Genomic DNA, 23,298 nt, shown 5'->3' with positions numbered 1-23,298 from the left:
CATGAATATGTGCAAAGCATGTTAGACTTGAGTCTGAACAGAGACTCGGGTGAGGTCCGAGGGAAGCAAAAAGCATGAATACAGTTATGGATTTATTGCTTTAGTTAATTGCTTTTTGGATTCCTGGCTATGTTCTAGATACTTGGAAGTTGCCAGAACACTGGTCTCTACATAAGCAACATGTCGTCATATGAAATAAAAAATACCCTAACGTATAGGAGAACAAACCTTTTCTGCTTAGGGTTTTTAAAGAAATTATAAGAAGAATTCAGAAGCTCAAGTTCAGGCTTCACATCAATCTGAATCACAAATAATATAACTTTCAAGGTAAGAATCAACAAGTATTGACTCTTATGAAGACTCTAAAGTTACTATTATGTGAAGGTTTGTAGTTTTACTAATGTTCATTTTCTATCAAAGAAATACAGAACATGACCCATTTGGTTATCTGGAGATTATCAGTTTAGTTATCTGGAGGAGGGTAACTGGTAATTCATTATATTTCTTTAGACATAAACATAAAAGTCTGAGGTATTGCACAGGGAATATATATTTGCTGATAAAATATAGGAATAATAAATGCCAATGTAGCTGCAAAAAAAGGAATAAAAATTAAAATTCATTTTTAAAGTAACACCGGTCCTCAAAATAGCTCCATGCGTTCACGAGGTGTTACAAAACTGTAGGAGCCAAAGACTGGCTTTGTGTCCATGACTAAGGTCTGGCAACTGGCGGTCTTAACCTTCCTTTTCATGTTGGCAATTCCTAAGTGGCAGAAAGGTCTTGAAAGCCCTCCTCCTTATCTAAGCAGCACCAAAATTCAGAACTTGGTCAAAGTCTATTGATTTGCCAATAAACTACCTTGCTCCCCATCCTGTGAAGAGGTATTGGCCCTGGAAGCTACTACCCTAGGTAATCCTGCCTGGTGTCCTTGGCCTTGGAAGATGCTGGCTCTATCCAGTTGCTCACATCTGAGTGATGCTGGGGAGACAGGGCATCTTGGCCCTGCGATAGAAACGGGCTGCTGACAGAAGTCCATTTTACTGTGTGGACAATCACAGGGGAGCCTATACTGTATCATGAACCTTACAAATATATATTACATCATACTGGTGTACCGGGAAGGAAATGTCCTTAAACAGCCACCAAAAGTACCGCAACCCATTCACCACCCCCTGCCTCACCCAAGATGAAAAGATTGATCTTATCCTTGGCCATCGCCAGCCAGCTCCCCTAGAAGGGAGGAGGTTAAGGATCCCGGATGCTGACCTACAGGCCAGGCTGGGAGGTGAGGCCTGAACAGCAGCAATGAGTGGGAAGTGCCCCAGCCCGACCAGATCATTTCCTCAGCGACTCATTTCCAAACTGTGGTTATGACTGGTCCCCCACTGTAGGAGTCACAGCCTTAAGGGAAAAGGAGGAAGTAGCTGGCCTGATAGAAAGGATTCTTTTGGAATTTGGATGGTAGAGAGTGTTCTTATCAAAGGACACAAAGTACAAAAGACACTCCTGATGTCTTTTAGTCGGTTCCCACAGAAAGATAAGGTCTTCACGAGTGATGTCCCCATGGCAGGAAGGGAAGCAGGAATGCAGGCCTGATCAGATGAATGCAGACAGCTCTGATAGGAAGAACTCCGAGCAGAGTAGAATTTAAAGGGGACATAGCAAAAAGTATAAATGGAATTAGAATTTTTCCCCCAAATCCTTTGTGATTTCCATCTATAGTTCCTGTCAGGACCACTAACTGACAGAGTGAGAGGTATGCTTTTATGAACTGCACTGAGAATTTTCTAGAGCAGAGGTCAGTCAGCAAGCTTTCTGCAAAGGACCAGATAGGAAACGTTTTTAGACTTTGCTGGCCATATGGTTTCTGTAGCAACCGTTCAAATCTGTTATCCTCTGAAACATAATATGTAAATATGTAAATAAATGAATGTATCTGGGTTCCAACAAATATTTACAAAAATAGGGAGCTGGATCTGGCCCATGAGCTACAGTCTGCCAAACCCTGTTCCAGAGTTTTAAATCTGAAATTTCAATTTCAGATGGAACTGTCCATATCCCAGGTTGATACAAAGCAGCCAAAACTGCCTGTTGATCAAGATTTCATCGCTCATGTCCCCTCTGAGACCCCCCTGCTCCCGAAACAGGCCTGTGCCGTCCCTAGGAGCACAACAGCTACTGGGCCTTCCTCTGGTTGAGATGATTCTAAGTGTCAAAAATAGGCTCCAAATGTAAAATACAGCACTGCTAAGAGGTAGAGACCTCTTCAAAACTCCGTATATTCCACTTTGGTATCCCTCTTCACAGGCAGGTGGGCAGGTGCCCTGTGAACTCCTTCCTTTCCACAAAAATCTGGACCATGGAGAAATGTATTTTCCTCTCATAGGTCTAAGACCCATACCAGCATATCTCCCTTTCCCCCAAAGACAAGTTTCAAACACAGGGTGAAGAAAAGTAAACCACATAGAATAATCAGTCATACCTTGAGTGACTGTCTTTTTGTCACATAATTTTCTGAATGAAGTAACTTCTCGTATTCACTGAAGAACTAAAAGACAAGAAAGCACGTATTAGGAGTTATATTTTTAAAGATTGAAAGAGAACATTATAAAGCTTGAGCACAAACTTTTTTTTTTTTAAGATTTTACTTATTTGCGAGAGAGTGAGAGTATGAGCCGGGAGAGGGGCAGCACGAGCAGGAGAAGGAGAAGCAGATTCCCTGATGAGCAGGAAGCCTGATGTGGGGCTCGATCCCAGGACCCTAAGACTGTGACCTGAGCTGAAGGCAGATGCTTAACTAAGTAGCCACGTAGGCGCCCTTGAGCATGAACTTTTTTTTTTTTTTTAATTTTACTTATTTATCTGACAGAGAGCCCAAGTAGGCAGAGAGGCAGACAGAGAGAGAGGAGGAAGCAGTCTCCCTGCTGAGCAGAGAGCCTGACGTAGGGCTCAATCCCAGGACCCCAGGATCATGACCTGAGCCAAAGGCAGAGGTTTTAACCCACTGAGCCACCCAGGCACCCCGAGCATGAACTTCTAACACCACAAAGGCCACCAGCTGCCCTTCTATCTCACACAGACCTCCCCAGTGGTGCTCAGAGTTCCTTAGGGGCTCCTGAGGATGACCTCCAGGAGTAGGGTTCCTGGGACTGACCCTTGCCCAGTGCTAGACTAGCCAGGCCCATATGGCTTAAATCTCATCTTCTGTCATCCAAACTCCGTATGCACAAGACATAACTCCTACCCTCCAACTGTTTCTCAAGGTAGAGTCAGCTCTCATTTCTTGGTGTTAGAAAATTTCTGTATTTTACAGTTCAGTGAGCCTGAAGCACAACTACAGAGAAAAGCTACCTGTTCTTCCAGTGCATCAAGCAAAAGGAGAAAATAATTGAAAAACAGAGTAGGAGAAATTCAGCACTGTCAAATAGGTAGGTGTCCCTAGAGTAGTTGGGACTTGGGCTCAATCTCGACTAAGGGCAGCAATTTCATTTAGAAAAGGGGAGGAGGGAAGTGTTCTTCAGAGATAAAAAGGGAAGGACACCGCATGAGTGAAGATTGGAGAATGCACAATGTGACATACTTAGGAAATGACACATGTCTACTGCATTTACAAGACGGGAAGTGACACGTGTCCACTGCATTTATAAAACGAACAAGCACGGCGTCACCGGCTGGGTAAGGAGCAGAAGCCCATCAAAGCAGGAGGTAGGACATGGAGATGAGGGACACACAGAGGCCAAGGCCACACCTGCTGCAACTGTTTGTGCCTATGCTTTCCGATGGGTCTGTATACAGCAGGCCCCAGCGAACTGCCACTCTTGGGCCAGATTGAGCCTGCCCTGCTTTTATACAGTTTTGCTGGAACACAGCCATGCTCATCGACGTACTGCAAATGAGTCTGTTTGTGTATTGTTTATGGCTGCTTTCTCAGCACCACAGACAGGAGAGGAGAGGGAGAGGGAGAAGGGAGAGAGAAAGACTGCATGGCCAGGAAGCCTCGAGTATTTACTCCCTGGCCCATTACAGGAAAGGTTTTCTGACCCTTGCTTTTAGGGCTAACCCGGAACCTATGCTTCTGTCTAGGCAGAGGTGGGATGGAGACCTCTGCAGAGAAGGATGTTAACCCACACTTCTGCTCAAAGGATCATCAAACCAACGATCCAAACAACTGGATCTGCCTTCAGTTGGTGACACAGTATATGTTCCCCTCAAGTTCTTGACAGAAAATGCAGGTTAAGATGGTCTGTGGCCCAGTTCTTCCGATAAGCATAAGCACAAGAGACTGTCCGGCCAGAGGACTGGCTGAAGAGTGCCCGTGCAGTCCACGTGCCACCCCCCCACTGCTCCCCCGGGGTAATCGACTCTCTTCCCTGGGTTAGGAACCAGGGCGAGGACAGGCACCGCTGTGGCTCCTCCAAGATCTGCTCTCAGGGAACTAACCACACTTCAGTTCGGCATCTCAGTCACCCTGAGGGCTGCGTCCACTGCATGCCACTCTGACCCATTCCTCTGAGAACCCCAATGGGAGAAATGTGTTTTGTTTTACAGGTGCTGTGACTTTTTAATGGATTCTGTTTCCCTCTATCCTTCTGGTTATTAGGAAGCTCAGGGCCCAGGTGTGCAGGACTTCCGGTGACATAGTCTTATGTAATCGCACCCCTGGCCCCTCGCTCGCCTTTTCAATCCCTCAGATCTGACCTCACCGTCTACACACTTCTGTTAGCTGCCTCCCAGAAATTCTCCTAAAATCCTGTTAACCAATGTCATCCATTACTAACATGTAGGAAACTATTTTACTACAAAACTAAACCAATGTCACTGTTAGTTTGTGCCTTCGGTGGGCTTTAAGCTAAGACACCAGTGTGCTCAGTCAGAGAATCCCTGAGACCTGGCAGCAACACGAACAACCCGCCGACGTTTACTGGCTGCTCACCGAGTTCCAGCTGCTGCCATCTTGCCCACGACACACACGTTCTAGGTCCTCACAGCAACCCATGACAACAGAGACGCTGCTATTACAAGCCTTCTTTTTGGGCTGAGGATTCTGAGGGCAGAGGGTGAATGAAGGCAGCCACCCAAGGTGGGCCTGGGACTTAGAGCCAGACTCTTGGCAACCCAGAGCCGAAGCCCATGCTTCTAACTGCTGTAGAAAGGCCCCCATTTTGAACCAACACACATGCAAAGAAACATACTATGTCCAAATGGAAAATTAAAAAAAAAACAGGCGACCAGCAATGTTTAAGCCACTCGTGAGGCCTTCTATGAGGGACTCCCTATGTACTGAGCATTGCATGATGGATGTTACTGAGTGGGAGGGAGAGAGGAGCATGCATGAGTTCAAAAGCGCAGATTCTGCCTCCGAGCATCTTACAATTTAGTTGAACAGCAAAGTGAATAATGAATAGTATGAACATAATGTGCCTAGGATTTCAAAAATTCAAATGACCAGTGGAAGAATAGAAAGTTAAGCCAGATCTCATGGGTTAGATGGGAATTATAAGCGGGCTGTTACTATCCCAGCTTCTCTAAGCAGACACATCCAGTTGTGGACAGCACGGCATTAAGCTAGTCTAGCATTAGGAGGCGCTCGTGGGTGTGGTGGGGAGCAGAGCCCGGGCACTGTGGCCTGAGGGCTGCTGTGCAGATCTAGAGCACTCAGGATTGTTGATGAACTTCCAGTTCAGTACCCGGCAGTGTAACATGGGCTCAAACCAGAAGGAACCCTACTGCTGGGCTAGTCCACTGTCCTCACTTTAAAAGGAGGACGGACGTCTGAGTCCCCCAGGGGTAACGGCCTTGGTCATGGCCACAAGAAGGCAGCAGCAGAGCCCTCTAGGCTAGTGCTCTTCTCACTCTCGTGGTCATGCCCCTTCCTTCTCTCTCCTAGAAGCAACAGGAATGTCAGCAACCGATGGAAATGAAGGGAGAGTTAAGTCTTATAATAATTTTCTTTTTATCTTAATTGTATATTGTCATTTGGCAACAAAGCACTTTTACTTCCTTCCCTAAAGCAAGATGCAAAGGGTACCGTGTCAATCAAAAAGATAAAATTCTACTCCTGACCAAGTTAAGACTCTATTACCTCAATTCAGTAGAGAAATGATGATAGCACCATATAAAACCATTATAAACATATGCAAAATAAGTATCTGGCATAAAAATCTAACTTAAGTCTTTCATTTCTGGTACAAAACTTACAGTTCATTAGAGAGAGAGAGCGAGAGAGCACATGCGCATGTGTGTGAGGAGGGCAAAGGGAGAGAGACAGAGAATCTTAAGCAGGCTCTACAGGCAGCACGGCCAGAACCTGACATGGGGCTTGATCTTATGAACCTGAGATCATAACCTGAACTGAAATCAAGAGTCATATGCCTTTTTTTTTTTTTTTAAAAGATTTTATTTATTAATTTGACAGAGAAAGACAGCGAGAGAGGGAACACAAGCAGGGAGAGTAGGAGAGGGAAAAGGAGGCTTCCCACTGAGCAGGGAACCTGATATGGGGCTCAATCTCAGGATCCTGGGATCACGACCTGAGCTGAAGGCAGACGCTTAACGAATGAGCCACCCAGGTGCCCCAAGAGTCATATGCTTAACTGACTGGACCACCCAGATGCTCCCAAACTTATAATTTTAAGGTACTAGTTCATATACTTACTTTATCATAATGTTGTTCCAAAAATTCTGCACTGAGCAATTTATGTCTTGTAAGTAAATCCTAGAGAAAGAAAAGATGCAATTTTACAATTGTTCTGCATTCAAATTCTTTAGAAAAGAGAATCCTAAAACATGCCACGCCACTTTACCTGATAAAAACTGTTGTTAAAAATCACTATACTTAAAAACATTTGAACATGAACATGAATTATATTCAAAATGCTGATTCTAGGTAAAAGTGAATCAAATCATTAATAATTTGAAACTGTGATTGTAATGATTGTGATTGGTCACAGGTCTACAAATCTTAGAAGGAAAAATTTAAAAACAAACATAAATTCAAAGAAATACAAATTCAAACAAAGGGAATAAAGCAATAAAGTGAAATAAAAGTAAATGATTGTGGTTAAAATGTCAAATAGGATATTGTTCCGAACTGGTGGAGAAAGGAAATTTCTTTCATTAGAGAAAGTTGGAGGATCCATTTTCTTCCTCCTAAATTCTGTTACATTCAGTTTCATATCTAATGCAATCTTTTTCTCAGGGACAGAATTTTAAAAAACCCCACCACCTTATAAACATCAGCTCCTAAGTAAGCAGACTAAGGCTGCAAAAATGTAGTATCAAACCTCAGAATGTCTCAGAGTCCAATTACGCGTGACTACAAATGACAGCTTATGCCTCACCCATATGTCCCTCCCAGGATGCAACTCAAGGGTCATTCATTCAGAAAATATCTACTATGTGCCAGGTAAAGTTCTGGGTGCTGGGGCTACAAAGATAAAAAGATGTGGTTCCTGCCTTTAAGGACTTGGAAGTTAGCAATGAACTAGCCTTGGTCTCACCAGGTGGGAAGAGAATGGAACATGTGACAGCAGAAACAGTCACTACTTGGTGAATTACTGAATTGAATATAATTCCTTTAGAGCCACCCATTGGAGAGCTTAGTGCCAATAATCCCTGTTCTCCAAACCAACTCTCCTTGTTTTCTTAGCTGTTGATGTTTGAGTGGTCCAGGTCACGATGAACTAGTGTTTCCTGAAGTATGTCCAAGTGTAATGCCAGTCCTGAGAAATGCTCTAGGAAATGCTCCATGGTCAAACACGTGTGGAAAGCACTACAACTCTTGCATCCTCGTGGGGATCTGGCAGGTCTCGAGTGATCCTGCAGGGAGCTCTTTTGTTGTCTACTATGTGACTGCCCTTCCCTGAAAGGGCCTCCTCACACAGGCTTTCCCCTCGGCCTAGCTAACTACCACCTCCGAACCTTGCTCCCACATCACTGCCGTAGAGAAATCTTCCAGACTGGTCACCAGTACCGAAGCATGGACAGAGTTGTCTTTACGTCTGTGGGATTATCTGATTACCATCTCTCTCATGCTAGACTTTATGTTCTAAATATATAACAGTCATGTCTATTTTACTAATCTTTGAATCCCCAGCACCCATGCAATGCCCAGCACATAGTAAGAGCTTAATATTTGATAAATGAATGAATCAACAAAAGCAGGGAACAGTTTTGGGAAAATATTACATCAAGCAATCTTCAAAGTATGCTTTCAAGAAGGCTTCTAACCACCCCCAAAGATTTACAGGTGTTCAAACTGCTGGACAGGGCCCAGGAAAGACCTATCTAATTTTTTTCCAAATTCCCTTTGGGGATTAAATCGATAAAATTAGAAAACCTGATGTTTGAGCAGCCTCAAGAAGCTGGAAAAGAAATGCCATAAAGCTTCCCCAAATGGGGCAGGAGATGGCGGGGGCAGAGAGGGAAAGAAGAATTTGTATTATCTTAGCATACTGGCCCGCAGGAGTCAGTTATCCGGGAGTCAGCTATCCGGGAGAGAGGTACACAAGACCTCGAATACATCAAGGATGCTTGTTAAAGGCCTTCCTCCTCCATGCTACTGTTGTCTATTTATGGCGGTCCTCCCTGCGCAGGAGCCTCAACGGCAAGGGTTTGTCTCGTTCACTGTCGAGCCTCAGCACCTAACAAAACAGTGCCTGACACGGGGCTGGCGCTCAGTCTTGAGGTGTGAGCTGAATGAACAAATGAATAAGCCGATTAAGGGATTAGTGTGTCAGGATTCGTGCAAAAGTAAGTGTCATTTCCACTTTTTCTGTGGTTAAGTCATCCTGGAGACCAACATAAGGAAGTACAGCGAAAGGAACCCAGTGTTTGTGGTTTTGCCATAATCTGACAGAAGAAAATGCCCAAGGCAGGGGTCTTAAAGACAGTGGCTCTCAACTGGGGTTGATATTAGGGACAGGTAGGTAGAAAATATTGCTCTAGAAAGCAAAAGTCCTAAATACGTGGTACAACAGATTTTTTATTGAAGTTCTGAGTAAGGAAAGTACTCTGAAGGATAGGTCTCAAATAGAAGCAAGAGCCTCACAGCTGGGCTGGACAGGAAAAGGGGGACTCAAACATCTTGCCATCTGGGGAAGATTCTATCACCATCTGGTTTCAAGACACCAGGAAACTCAGGAAATTACTGTCAATTTGGGAATCAAATCTCACAGCCTTGGGGTCGGAGACTGAAGGGGAGCTCTGAGACTGCTGAAGTAGGAGCCAAACCCCAACTCAGCACAGGATGAAAGCTCCTTGTCAAGACAGGACACCAGGGCCTAGACAGGAGTGACACATCTGTAGGAAAGGAGCAACTGCTGAGAGCCAGCCCCGAAGAAGGCGGATTCTAAGCAGGGAAAAGAGGTGGGGACTTGGGCAGAGCCTCTACCTACTGAGAGATGAGAAGGAACCTCAGCCTCGGGGCTAGAGCCAAGAGCTCTGCTGAGTTCAAACCACAGCGGGGGACAGAACTCAACAGAGAAGACAAAGGGGAAAGGTCATGCAGTCAGTGGTCAGCAACCTGCAGAATTTCCAGAATGCCATGTTCTCCCAGACCAGGAGGTGCTGGGTCTGCTAGCAGTGGGGGGAAGGAGCGGGATCTCTGATTTCTTCCCTATCTAAGTTCTAGTATACCCCAGGCCCTGGCAGGACTGGGAGGAAGGCAGGGGTCATCTCCCGAGCCCAGCAGAATGAGCAGCCAACTTTTAGGGTATGCTGAATTTGAAAAGATTCTTAAAAGCTAGTAAGTTGGGGCCTCAAACACCATGTGGCAAAGATGGCCCTGGGGTCCCTGAGGTAATGCCACTGATCCCAGGGCTCAATTTCACAGAGCCCTGGCAAGTTGTGTGGCTCGTTTTCCTCCTTGGTGCTTGACCATGTACCAAGACAAAAGACTCCATTCTCCCAACTGTGTGGTTCTCCTTTGGAGCTCTTAAGGGTTAGAAAGTTCTCCCTCCGCTGGAGTCAAACCTATCCCCTGGTTATTTCCAGAAACTGCCAGAGCCTGTTTACAGAAATAGGTTCAACCCACTTTCTACAGGTCCCCACCTCACATACATGTGGTGCTCTCACAGCAAGTCCCTACCGAGTCTTCTCTTCTCCAGGCTAAATACGTCCAAGTTCCTTTAACCACTCCTCACACGACAGGTTCTGAGTCCCCCTCACCATCTACTGTCTTCTGCAAGTCATCTATTTGTCTATGTGCCTCTTAAAGTGTAGTGCCTGGAATGGAGCACATTTATGTGTTGTTACCTTAACGGCTTATAGTGGGGTGAGACCATCGTCAGCTCCTTAGGTCAGACACTATGTGGTCGCATGTAGCTCTGGGGCAGCAGCAGCACACTGTTTAATGGTACAGGACGGATTCAGAATTTTGTTTCCTCAGAGTGGGCTCTGGAGGCAGACTGCCTGGGTTCAAATTCTGGCTTCCCCATTTATAGCCTGACTTCACCCAACATTTCTAGACTCCAGTTTCCTTATCTGTAAAGGAGATGGTTGAGTCGGATATGAAATTGCCTACATTTTAGTAACTATTACACTTAGAAAGTATTATACTGAGTATTAACTGTATTATTATGTCTTATTCCCATATCCTTTAGAGTTGGGAACTCCTTCCCCTTGAGGAACTCCTTTAGACTTCCTCAAGGGGAAGACCTCAGTCATCATCCTGTTCTGTTATGGCCTCTGCAGATCGCTGTGAAGCCTTATTCTAGGATCACCACTGTCTGCTATCTCTCCCTTCACAGCTATCACCTCATATTTGGTAAGAAGGCCTCCTCACCCTTTATCTAAGTCATTAACAATGTTCAGCTGGGCTGAGACAAAGCCCAGTGAAAAGCCACAAGAAATTTCTCTCCGGGGTGATGGCAAATCCGTTCTCTAGCACCTTATGGATAGGGCATTCATTTAGATGTAAATCACTACGCTGAAACTTTAGCTCTTTTCTTTTCATCGATTCCATAAAAACAAATCTGTATGATTATTCAATATCCAGTATATCCTTATGGTCATAAAGGGATAATTCTAACAGTTACTGTTTTCTGCACACACACTGTGTGGAGGCACAATAACCTTGACATACTAGTATTATTACCTCCAATTTAACAGATTAAGAGCTTGAGATTAAATCCACAGCAGAGCTGGGAAATGAACCCAGGCAGCCACACACTCTTATCCCTTCAGCTACTGGCAACTATGAGATTAATAGGACTGAACTTACTCTTCGTGAATCCATGCTGGCTGTGGGTACATGGTTTCCTTTCCAAAATGCTCAGAAATCATCCTTTAGAAATACTTTCTAGAACCTTACACAGGTATAACATCAAGCTCCAAGCTCCACCAGCCTCTCTGGGGAATCTACCTTCTTTTACTCTGGAAAAATTGGAAATATATTTGTTGGCCTTCTGATGCCCCCTCCCCATCTCCTTAAGTCCTCAAAAAAGAAAACACGAACAACATTTGGCCACTGATTTACTATCTTAGTACATATTCATTCAAGCTGCAAATCATGGACACATTTAGAGCAGGTGGTTTGGTTGATTTTTTTTATTTTTTTTGTTTTTTAAGTAACCTCTGTACCCAACATGGGGCTCGAACTCACGACCCTGAAATCAAGAGTCACATACTCTTCCAACTGAGCCAGTCAGGTGCCCCTGGACCAGGTAGTTTTAATTTCCTTTTGAGACTCAGCACCTGTTCCACAGACTCTAAACTCAGGTTTATGGATGAGCTGCATTTGTCTGACAGTTTTTTTGTGCAGGGTGCATTTTCTGGAGACATGGGTCTGGTCATATTCTTCAAGGATGGTGCAAGCCATAGATCTAGCCTCCTTTTTCCATGACACAAACAGTCTCTCAAAGAGGACACGAGCAAACGAGGAGAGGAGAGTCCTCTGGCAGGAAGTGTGAGACTGTCCCTGCACTGACCCGGGTTCCTTCTAGGAAGGGTTGGGAGGGAAGGTCTGCCCGACAGCTCTGTGTCGCTTGCTCTCTCCCATGCTGTCTTGGTTTGGACTCCCCTTGATTTGGTTTCTTGGGAGAGCTCTCTGTTCAGGGGGCCTCTTGAAAGGGCTCCTCCCTTGCCGTGTGGTCAGGAGCAGCTGAGACACACAGGCCAGGGCAGCTTCTCAGCACGCCTCTTCCATAGTCTACCCTTGGTATCCTGCACTGTGCTAGAAAGCTTCCCTTCCTCAGTAGACCTACCTGCCAGGCGCTGCCCAGTCTCTCCCTCTCTGGCTAACGTGAACTGACAGGGCGGCTTTCCCCACAGGGATTCCCACCACTGCTTTCTCCCTGGTGAGAATGTAACTCTAAGCAGCAGCCCTAACTGAGGGCTGATCATGAAATTATCGGCAAGGCCAACGAAGACGGTTAGAGACTGCACCTAACCCGCCGGCCATGTAAACAAGGCTCTCTCACCCGTGGGCCAGCTGTGCTGCCCGCGCCCTCCTGGGTCAGGCACTGATGTGCGCTCCTCTGCTCTCCCCCCACCTGCCTCTCCCACAGTGGCCGCCCTCAGCTCGTGGCTTCCTTTCCGCACAGATCTCTTCCCAACATATAGGGTTACCGTACCTCTCTCCGAAACAGGCCTGCTGCTTTTGAATGGGGTATCCCCTTCCACCGATATATCCTAAGTATGAGTCCTAGCCCCAAAATGCAGGGACACAAAAGACATCACATTTGTGGCTCTGTTATAAAACCGAATTCGAATTCATTTTTTGTACATTGACATAAAAATATCTAAGATCTTACCTAAGGCTTCTGAAATCCTCTTTAATGGTTTTCGGGAAATGAATCCTTGGGCACCTCTTACACTATTACCTTATTCTCGTTCCATGAGAAACCCTAAGGGCCAGCTCCCCAGGTTTTCATCCTGTTTTAAGAGTGTTCACTCACCGTGAGGGACAAATTTTACCCAGGAACCAAGGTGTGTGCTCATTATCTCAAGGGTTCTTTATCGCCATAAAACCGAACCCTCACAAGAAAAGTGGCTACTTCTCACTAAAACAGTGTTCGTGGTTTCTGAGCAAAGTACTCTGCGGGTAACTATATTAAATTCTGATTAAAGTAGCAGTAAATATTCACTTAGGAGGGCAGACATTTTATATAAGGGAATGTAACATCTAAAAGCTTTACTTTCATTGTGAAAGACGCTAATAAACATTGCTGCTTTGTGTAAACAGCACAGAACCTTGCAATTCACAACAAAAATGCACGCATTGTACATTGGTATCGTATCAGATGTGTATTTAGTTTATACAAACATACAACAGGGAGATGAGGTATACAGGAAAGAGAGGCTACAGAGTAATTTGGATAGTGCAGGTGATTCTGCTCTCTTTCCCCCAAGCATTTGACAAATAAGTTTTGGCATGAGCATGAGGTAGGAGAGCTCAGCCCATCGTTCCCTTGGGGCTGTCCACAAGGTGGAAATCTCTGTCCTGATTGTGGTTCTAGTACTTGAAGACGTGCCTATTCCAAATTAGCATGGCCCTGAACAAAAGACAACTACTTTGTCTGGTGCTTAACCAAAAGAAACTACTATAGTATGTTCCAACACAGGGGAAAAACCTGTTTGTTAGACGTTCATGTATCAATATATCACACCTAATAGGTAATTTAACAGAAAAGTATAATTTTGATCACACCAACCACACAGTCGAACTCATCCACCCCTTGTAAGGGTGACTCCACCGCATACACCTAAGTCACACAGACTCACATAAAACATATCTTCTCTCTTCCCGCTAGAGGGCAGCCGTGTATAGACTTGGAGCTTAGAGATTCAGGGAAAAAACAGCAAACCAGTTAATCAGACTTACAAGTGTATTTAGAATTCTATAGTTTTATGTTACCTTGAATGTGGCAAATGCATCTGACGCTATGTCAAATGTTGACATTTCGACATATCTGAAGAAATCATAAAATTGTTCTGACCACAAAATGATTTTTGCAAGTGGTTCATGTCTGATGCATTCTCTCAACATTATTCCACAATTTAGAGCTATTTCTGGAGATTCATACCTACAAAAAGAAAACAAACCATGATTGCGGTTTTAAAACTCCTCTAACACTGAACAGTTTCAGATGTGTCCTAATTAAGTGACCAGAGCAGGTTACTGCTCAGGGGAAGTTATTCTAGAGGGCACGCACACACTAGCTGGTGACGAATGCTTCAAACCAAAGAAAAATAACGATAAATAAATAATAAATGTCATATTTTAGCTAAAAGATTAGAGAAGTATTTAGGGTCACACCTCCAAATAGGGGTAAGATTTACGTGTGGTGCTCTTAAGACTTCAGAAAAGCCAAAAGTTGAACCAAAAACCATTATGAAACAAAATGGTTTCTCTAATTCCTAGTATCCAAAACAGCATTTTGATATCCAAAACAGTGTATCAAATATATAGCATTTGTACTTCATTGTTTCAATATAGTAGTTAAAACAGAACCTTTAAGACTCTTGGCAACGTGAACCCTACAAAGTTGAAAGCCTGATCTGAGGAGGTCACAGTCTGCTTGTCAAGGAGAGCCTGGAGGACCCCCCCCCGGTGGGTGCTGGGGATACCCCGACATCAGTCACGCACACACGGTTGTGTCTCACCTCGATCAGGAAGGAGCCCCATTTTCCTCTCAGCTGCGCTGCCCAGTCCCTTCTGACGGGGGTCCAGCCTCGCGGACAGCCCCGGGCCCCTCCACTGCCTTTTGGGCTGCATGCACTGGCTTCGTGTCTTTCCCACATACCGGTTCCTCAACCCTCCCGCACTGGTTGCATTTCCCAATGTTCTACTTGCAAAAGATCTCTTCCTGGCTAAAAGAAACTTTTCTCACAACGTAAGTTCTACACCCTACTTAGTGTCCCCACACTGCCAACCTTTGCATCTCTGTCTTTGAAAAAGGAAAAGAAAAAGCTCTCTCAGTTCTCCTTTCTGCCCCTCAGACCGTTCCTCTTTCTTGCCTGGCTGAGGGCCTACCTCCGTGGCTGCCAGCCTACCAGTGATTGCCTGTACACTTTCATGGATCCCACCATGACTCCACAATTCCCCTACTCAGGTCTGCTTCTGAACTCTAGTTAGGCATTTTCTGTTGCCTCTGGATAACTTCAGTTAAAAGTCTACCAGAAGCACTACATATCTAAATTCAAATCTCATCTCCCTCCGCAAAACAGCCGCCCTCCCCTGCTTCCTCATTTTTATAACTTGGCGCCATGATTTTGTTTCAGATACCCAGGTCTAAAACAGGTCTTCCAGAACTTTCTCATCTGATAATGTAAGTGTTCTATACCTGTGCTGTTCACTGTGGTGGTTACTGCTAGTCACATGTGGCTAGTGAGCCCTTGAAATTTGGCTAGCTTGACTGAGGGACTGAATTCTAAAGGTTACTTAATTTAAATTGATTTAAAGCAAAATGATGGAGTGTGTTTAGGAGGTACCGCATTGGACAGAACAGTTCATACATTTCCCCTTTCAGCACATCCAAACCTTCCCATCTTTGGTGTCGCCACCACCCATCCTTTTTAATAAGACTTCTCTGAAATATTTTAGTTTCATTTCTTTTCATCCATCCCCACTGTTGCATTAACTCTCCCCTAGAGAAAGGCAGGAGCTCCCTGACCAGTAGTATCTTTGTTTAAGCTGTGTCTAACCCATTTACCCAATACACTAGGGTATCAATAGCATTTCCAGTTCAGGAGTCCAAATGATTTCTACTTGCTAATCAAGTAAAGACAAATTTCTGGGCTTAATGCTCAGGCTTCCCCTCATCAGATCTGTTCCTACCGTACAATGTCCTCTCCCACTCTGCCATCAAGCACTCACTCCTATTTCCTTATTGCTGCCCATCACTATGTTCATTCCTATCCCTGGACCCAATCTCCTTTTTCCTAACTATGCAAATTCCAAACCTTTGGAACTCCAATCATTAGTCTCACCTCTTGTACCAACCCTTGCGCCTCACTGACTAAACACTTCCTCCCCTGAAATCCTAAAATACTACTCATTCTCTAGCACTGGAATCCCTCTGTCGTACAAAGGTTCATCACGGAGCTTCAAGAAGATCCAAATGACTCTTCTGTATCACATGTGGCCCAGCAACTAGAATGCTGACCAGCGCTTTGGTCCTGAAAATGTCTGCTCACAAAATGGCTGATCGTACAATTCACCTTCACTGACCTTAATTTAATAATCAAGAGACTAGAAAGACAAGAGTAAGACAGTTTGGTACAACAAGTCAGGCAGGTTTTGATGGTGGTTTGTCAAGCTTGTCTTAAATGATTAAGCCATAAACCATTGAGTACAGGGCAGACAGTTATGCTGCACAGCCTGTTAGCACTAGGGAGGAAAATACATCAACGTCAAGTTACCAGAGGAAAAACTACTGCCTCTAGATGCCTTTGAACGCTAGCAACAAGATTACGTTCAAACCACACACGGACACCAGCAACAGAAGTCTCTCCCTGATGTCTAACAACAAAGTACCTCCAGCCTATGCAGGTGGTCACGTTGCATGCAAACGGTCTCAACTCACGAACTAAGGTACAGAAATCTTAAACGGGAGCTTGCAAGGTTCCTTGAGGAAATGGCTGTTTCCATGTCTGGGACAGGAACCCGTACAAAATGAGCAAGGGACATCTTGTGCCAGAAAGCATGAAGCAGTCAAAGACTAACAGGGTCTTGCCAAAAGGACATGAGTACCAACTTGAAGGAGCTTCCCAATGGCCCAATGATGACACAATGTGGATATAAAAATCTGGACATAATAACTGCAATGGATTGAAATACATCAAATATATGGAAACTCCCCCTACCCCCAGACTTGAGTTCATAATGACTAGTTCACCAATTTAAAAGAACAGAGGACAAAGAAACACACTAAATGAAACCACAGGGATGCAAAATCCAAAATATGTCATTTTTCTATAGAACAAATGACCCAGTTGCTTCAATAGGCAAATGGTATTAAAAAAAAGAAAGAAAGAAAGAAAAGAGAAGGCATAAGAGTCATATGAACCAAATTCAGTTTGTGGACCTTGTTTGGAACTGGATTTAAACAAACTAACGGAAAAATGGTGCTTTGTGGGTGAAAATCTAGGACATCTGAACACTGAGTATAAGATAACATTGGGTTTGTATGTTGTATCATGACTATGGTTAAAAAAACAAATCCTCGGACGTTTATGTCTAAAATCCTAGGGATGCGTACTGAAGTACTGCTGTGTGTAAGGAGGGAGAGGAGGAGGCAAGGGTTACAAGTAAGAGTGACAGGAGGTTAGTGACAGGCAGAGCTGGGGAAGGGGTAGGAAAAGGCTGGTTATTTTCTTCCCTCCAGCTTTCTGCACATCTTCTGCTCTAAAGGCTAAAAAGGGGAAACCAATACCAGCTGCATTTTCTAGGCTTCTCCCCGCTCATTGAGTTTTCTGCTCTGGCCCGCTCACATGAGAGCTTTCAATTCTTCTTTAAATTGTACCTTAAAATTCTCACTTTACATGATGTTTAACAATATTTATATCATACCTCTGGCTACTTTTAAGTGAAAATATAGGCAAACTAATTTACAGATTTTAATAACCACTGCTTTCTATGGAAAAGGAAATACTCGGTTTAAAAATACACAAAGGCATCTGGAAGGTGCTCTAAGAACACCAAATTTTCAAACTACTCACTACGTGTTTGCACACGCAACTCTGGATTGGTAACAACAAAAAATTTGATGCCAAAAATTTTGTATGGCAACATCTGAAGAAGCAACATAGATATTTAGAAATAGAAAGAAGGAAATAGAATGCTGGCATCAAACACATGCACTGACTCACGCTCTGTCTAAACAAGTCTGAACTTGGGGGAAGTGTTAAACCGCAGAGATATGAATCAGAGGGAGGCAAGCTATAAAGCGAGGGGTAGGAGAGCAAGCTGATTCACGCCAGTACTGATGCCAGTAAAACGCTCGTCCGCCAATTTAATAGAACAGCACCAATGCTGGGGCAAACAGATGCACAACAGACCCAGAGCTGGCAAACAACTCTTGTGCGAAACGACAGGGGGTGACCTTGCCAATCAGGGAGGCTCACTCCTGAGGGAGAAGAGGATTTGTTTTCTTTTGTTTTGAAGTTTTCAGGCTTTTTTGGTTTTTGTTTGTTTGCTGATAGTAACACACTACCATAAATGCCTGCTTATCAGCCCAGTCATTCGTTCCAGGAAGATGCAAGGTGAGTTACCAACTAAGTGGGTTAGTGAGTGGACACACACAGGTAAAAAGCAAAGGGCAGACTTCATAAACATGTCCTTTGTTGACACAACACAGATAAGCTATACAGCACCTGAGCTCTATTTCTCAGGCAGCTTCTACTGCCTCACCGTGTGCAGGTCTGTCCAAAGAAGACGTCTTGAAACACATCATTTAACTGATAGTTCAGAAAACCTTAAAATCTAAGGACTAGAGGTAAGACCACAGAAGGCTTTTTTCCTTCAGTTGTATAGGATTTGAGAATTTAAGGGCTCATGATTCACCTACCTTTTAACTCCCATATGGGAGTTTAGCTCATTGGCTGAATTTTAAGGAGGGAAATGTGTTAAGATGTATGGAAAAATGAACTGATTGAACTACAGAGAAAATACTTTCCCACATTTACCATCTTGTCTTTGCCCAAGACCATCTTTCCTTTTTATTTTTCAACTGAGAATATAAATTTTGTTACATTGTACATACCCTTTCAATAACATGAACAGAATATTCTGTTGAGTGCAGATGTATTCAACAGTAGGAGTTCTTGTACCAATTTGTCTTCTGAGAATATTGTTGAAAATTTGAGCCACGTCTTTTTTGCCCTATTAGGAATACAATCATTAAAATGTTTACCCGACTAACCGCCAAAGAGCCCATCCACCCTCCCAAGTAAACTCAAATTAATGCATTGCATATTTGTATGACTGAATATCTGACTTTAAAATGTTCACAAATATTAAATTTTCGTATTTATTTATAATTCCAAATTCTACGTTTTAGTAGTACACTGTTTTTAACATGAGCAATTTATGTTCACCAAGTGAAATCTTACTGCATATAATTTCAACCATTTCTAGCCCTTCGGATCATGTGGACTCAGATATGAAAAATAAAACCCTGCTATATGCTTACAGTGTTCAGGTATCTGATTCCCACCCATATGGAACAAGCAGCCTCAAATAAAATGCTCGTGTTGTAAACAATACATATAATTTCCTTTTTACAGTGATAGAAGGAAGAGAAGCTGCCTTCTGCTAGTATAATAAAACTGAAAGAATCCTGTAAACAGCTGAGCTTTCATGGCAAGTAGACATATCCCCCTATTAAACTAGGCCTACTTCAGAGAGATTTTATATAGATTAATAATGAAGGCTCTAAGTACCACAAGATGCAGCAGCTCAGAGATCAGAACTATAAAACCATCCTGTACCAAACAAAATAGCAGGACTTTACTGCTATACAGTGAACCTTATAATCAGAAAACTGCACAAGAAATTAACACACGAAAACAAACCCCTGAGATTTTTCAGAATGGCCACCTGGTACGAGGCTGACAAGCCTGCAGGAGAGTAAGTGAAATGAGAGCTTTCCAGCGCCAGAGACCATCCTGGGCCCTGCGCTAGGTCAGGAGAAGCAATGGCAATCTCTAAGAACACACATCAAGGGCACACGCTGCTCTTAAATTTGAGTCTCAAATAAGTATTAAATTCAGTGTCCTGGTCAGGGAATGAGATGGGTGGACAAAGCAGAAGGAACACTGCATTCCCAACTTTGCAGAGGAAATAGAAATTGCTTTTGGTGGAATTTGAGACACTATTAAAAATACATGATATCATCTATATACATGGGAAGTAACTTTATCATCTGTTCTACAGAAGTAAATTTTTATTGTCCTTTAGTATGAAAATTATATTCAAGTAACCTATGAACCACACCCTCCCACTGCTCTCCCAAGTTGGATCTGATTACCCATCTGCAATCCTCTCCCCTGGTTTTTGAAGCACCTGGACAGACATCGAACTGATCACTCAGGACGATAAACCCTGGGCTTAAAACAAGGCACACCCATGACAAAGACTCAGAGGAACCTGCTCATACCCATGCTAGAGCCCTTCATTACCATATAGACTTCTCAGACTACCTTTCAGACTGGAATCAAGGACCATTACTGTCACTGTTAAATTCACTGAACATCTGACGCGGCATGATTCAGCTGTATAAGCTCGGGCAGTGATATCAAACGCCTCCCAGGGCCAGGCAGGAGCCACAGCTGGGTGAAGCAGGCCCTGAGACAGAAAAGCAAGCTGCTGTGTGCAGCACACCCCAGTATGCCACGGGGTGGGAGCTGCTCCGTTCCAGCTGAGGCCAGGTAGGCTTTGCAGGCTCAATGTTGCCAGAGTCAAAATTTTCAAGAGAAGCCAGAAATTCTAGTCTTCTTTAGATTGTTGACTCCTTGAGAACCCAAGGCCAGTGAATTACATAAAGCAGCAGCTCTTTATTAAATATAATGTAAACAAAAGGACACAACGAATACCTAAGAAACTTCACACACAGTGTGGGGAGAGAGGAGGCGGTCCTGCACCCCTGCCCGGCTCCGCTCATGGGGCAGGCAGCCGGCACCCGCTCACACGGCAGGAACCCTGCAGCCAAAAGCCTGATGGAATCTTGGCGTCTTTCAAAGGAGAGAACACAAGGAAAAGGACCAGGAGGAAGGTAGCGCGCTTGCAAGGGAAGAAAGCGGCTTCTCACCTCAAAGTCAATGAGCTGTAGGTCGGCCACCAGCGTGCCCAGGAGCCCGCTGTTATACAGCTCCTGCGCCAGCTGCGCCACGGCCTCTGTCTGAGGCTCCTTCTCGTTCGTGCCGTACAGGATCTCCTTCATGGCGACCAGATTTTTGGAAACTTCTTCGGTGGCCTGATGTGGGGGAGAGGAGAAAAACAACTCCTTTAAAAAACCATGTACGGCATCCATCCATTTGTTACATACCTTCTCTCCATATGATATCACCAAAACTCCATAAGAGACTCGGGCGGGCCCGGCCCATGCTGGCCCTCGGGGGCTGAGCACATGCGTGTGTGCACACATGTGAGGACCGACACACGTGCGGCGGAGGGAAGGCCAGCAGAGTGACAATAGGTACGCTGGAATGCCGAAAACTGTGTTAGGATGGCAGGAGCAGAACAGAGAGAGAAGGTTCAGTTCTGCCTCCCGTGGGAGGGAAAGGACATGGAAGAGGCCGCCGGGCTGGCCCTAAAGACGGAGAGCCACTGACGAGCGAGAACGAGGGAAGAGGAGACTGAGGGAAAGGAATGGCATGCGGTGGGGATGAGTGAGGGGAGAAGCACAGAGTCTGTCTGAGGAAAGCGTGGCGGGAACAAGGGAATGACAGCAGAAGGTGGCTTTGGATGCCAAACTAAAATGTTAGCAATAAATAATCACCAAAGAGCTTCCACTTCCGGCTAAGAGAGGAACAAGAGCCCATTCTACCTTCCCCCATAAAAAAGATGAAAAAATAGGGGAATTTATTACATGAAACACTACATTTAAAACACTGAATTTCAGACAGCACAGGATAGTGACCCTCACGAGAAGGGGAACAAACGAAAAACTCACAATTGCCCCAGCTTGCCGCCTGGAGAGCTTCCAGGCCACTGCTCAGGGAGGGGGAAGGCAGGCACAACAGGCGGTCTCCAGGCCCTGTGGAGACAGCTGGGAATCCGCAAGGCAGAATACCAGAGCGGAGAGAAGTGTGCAAAGACACACCCCAAATCAGGGAGCAGCCTGCCCATCTCTGATATTCTCCAGAAAACCTCCTCTCAGCCTCCGTAACTACTCCTTTAAGAAAGGTAGGGCTAATGTTCCAGTCCCACTTAGGATGGAAAGATGTAGAAGACACCAGACCACGACTTCCCTATAAATGTCACAAACGTTAATGTAGCCTGAGGCTACCATTAAGAATTTTTGCAATTAAATCATATAATTCATTTGAAGCCAGGTCTTTGAGTGACCCTGCAATGAAGGCTTCAACTCCTCCCACTATTTAATTTAACCTCATTAACAGCCCATTGTTCAACACTGTGGAGGTTATTTCTGGATTCTGAAGGACATCCAACATGCCAGCTATCACTCTCATATCTGCATTACCTGCAAATTTGATAAGTATACCTCCCACGGCCTCAATCATTAACCAAAACACCGAAAAAGAGATAACTCTGAACAGAACCTACCATTTTGACTGAGTCATCATGCTCTTTTCATGAACGATCTACTCATAATCTTTGGGCATGGTCATTCAGCCACTTACATATAAACCTATTTCCAAATCATATTCAAAAGGCTTTTTTTTTTTTTTAAAAGAGATTTTATTTATTTATCTGACAGAGAGACAGTGAGAGAGGAAACACAAGCAAGGGGAGAGGGAGAAGCAGGCTTCCCGGTGAACAGGGAGCCTGATGTGGGGCTCGACCCCAGAACCCTGGGATCATGACCTGAGTTGAAGGCAGAGGCCCAACAACTGAGCCACCCAGGTGCCCCTCAAAAGGCTTTCTGTTAAACACCTGGATAAAATAACACTTGACCCTTGAACAACAAGGGTCTGAACTATGCTAGCCCACTTATACACCCATTTATTTTTATAGGACAGTACTAGAAATGTATTTGCTCTTCCTTATAATTTTCTTTCTTTCTTTTTAAGGTTTTAATTTATTTATTTGACAGAGAGAGAGAGAGATCACAAGTAGGCAGAGAGGCAGGCAGGGGGGTGGGGGAGTAGGCTCCCTGCTCAGCAGAGAGCCTGATGCGAGGCTCGACCCCAGGACCCTGAGATCACGACCTGAATTGAAGGCAGAGGCTTAGCCCACTGAGCCACCCAGGTGCCCCTGCTCTTCCTTATGATTTTCTTAGTAACATTTTCTTTCCTCTCTCTGACTTTATGGTAAGAATACAGTATACAATCCATGTAACATACAAAATGTGGTGACTGCTGATGTTACCGGCGGGGCTTACAGTCAGCAGCAGGCTACCAGTAGTTAAGTTCTGGGGGAGTTGAAAGTTTTATGTGGATTTCTGACTGTGTGGGGAATCTGTGCCCTTTACCCCCGTGTTGTTCGAGGGTCAGCTATATACTATTTCTTCCATATTTCTTGAATATAAGACAATGAAATTAAGTTAATTTGCTATGACCTTTTCCCTAAGCCTATGCTGATTTCTGATGACTAGGATTTTCTTTTCGAGATGTTTAAGATGATCCTAGCAATCCCACGCAGAACTTCTTCAGTATCAGTGGTCTGCAGAA

At 44.4% G+C, this 23,298-nt stretch overlaps 1 protein-coding gene across 1 annotated transcript in view; it reads right to left on the bottom strand.

Annotated features, from left to right (window-relative positions):
- The window catches only part of CAB39 (calcium binding protein 39), an 88,810-nt gene that overhangs the window by 4,295 nt on the left and 61,217 nt on the right, over positions 1-23,298 (bottom strand). The window contains exons 3-7 of the mRNA XM_047721287.1: positions 20,754-20,918; positions 18,708-18,826; positions 13,859-14,027; positions 6,659-6,718; positions 2,486-2,551 (exon numbers count right to left, since the gene is read on the bottom strand). Of these exons, the coding sequence (XP_047577243.1) occupies positions 2,486-2,551; positions 6,659-6,718; positions 13,859-14,027; positions 18,708-18,826; positions 20,754-20,918 (579 nt within the window). The remainder of the gene's footprint in view (positions 1-2,485; positions 2,552-6,658; positions 6,719-13,858; positions 14,028-18,707; positions 18,827-20,753; positions 20,919-23,298) is intronic.

Source organism: Lutra lutra, chromosome 3 (assembly GCF_902655055.1).
Source record: "Lutra lutra chromosome 3, mLutLut1.2, whole genome shotgun sequence".
Classification (NCBI taxonomy): domain Eukaryota; kingdom Metazoa; phylum Chordata; class Mammalia; order Carnivora; family Mustelidae; genus Lutra; species Lutra lutra.
The sequence above is the reverse complement of the archived record's forward strand: the minus strand, read 5'-3'. Positions and strand labels throughout refer to the sequence as shown.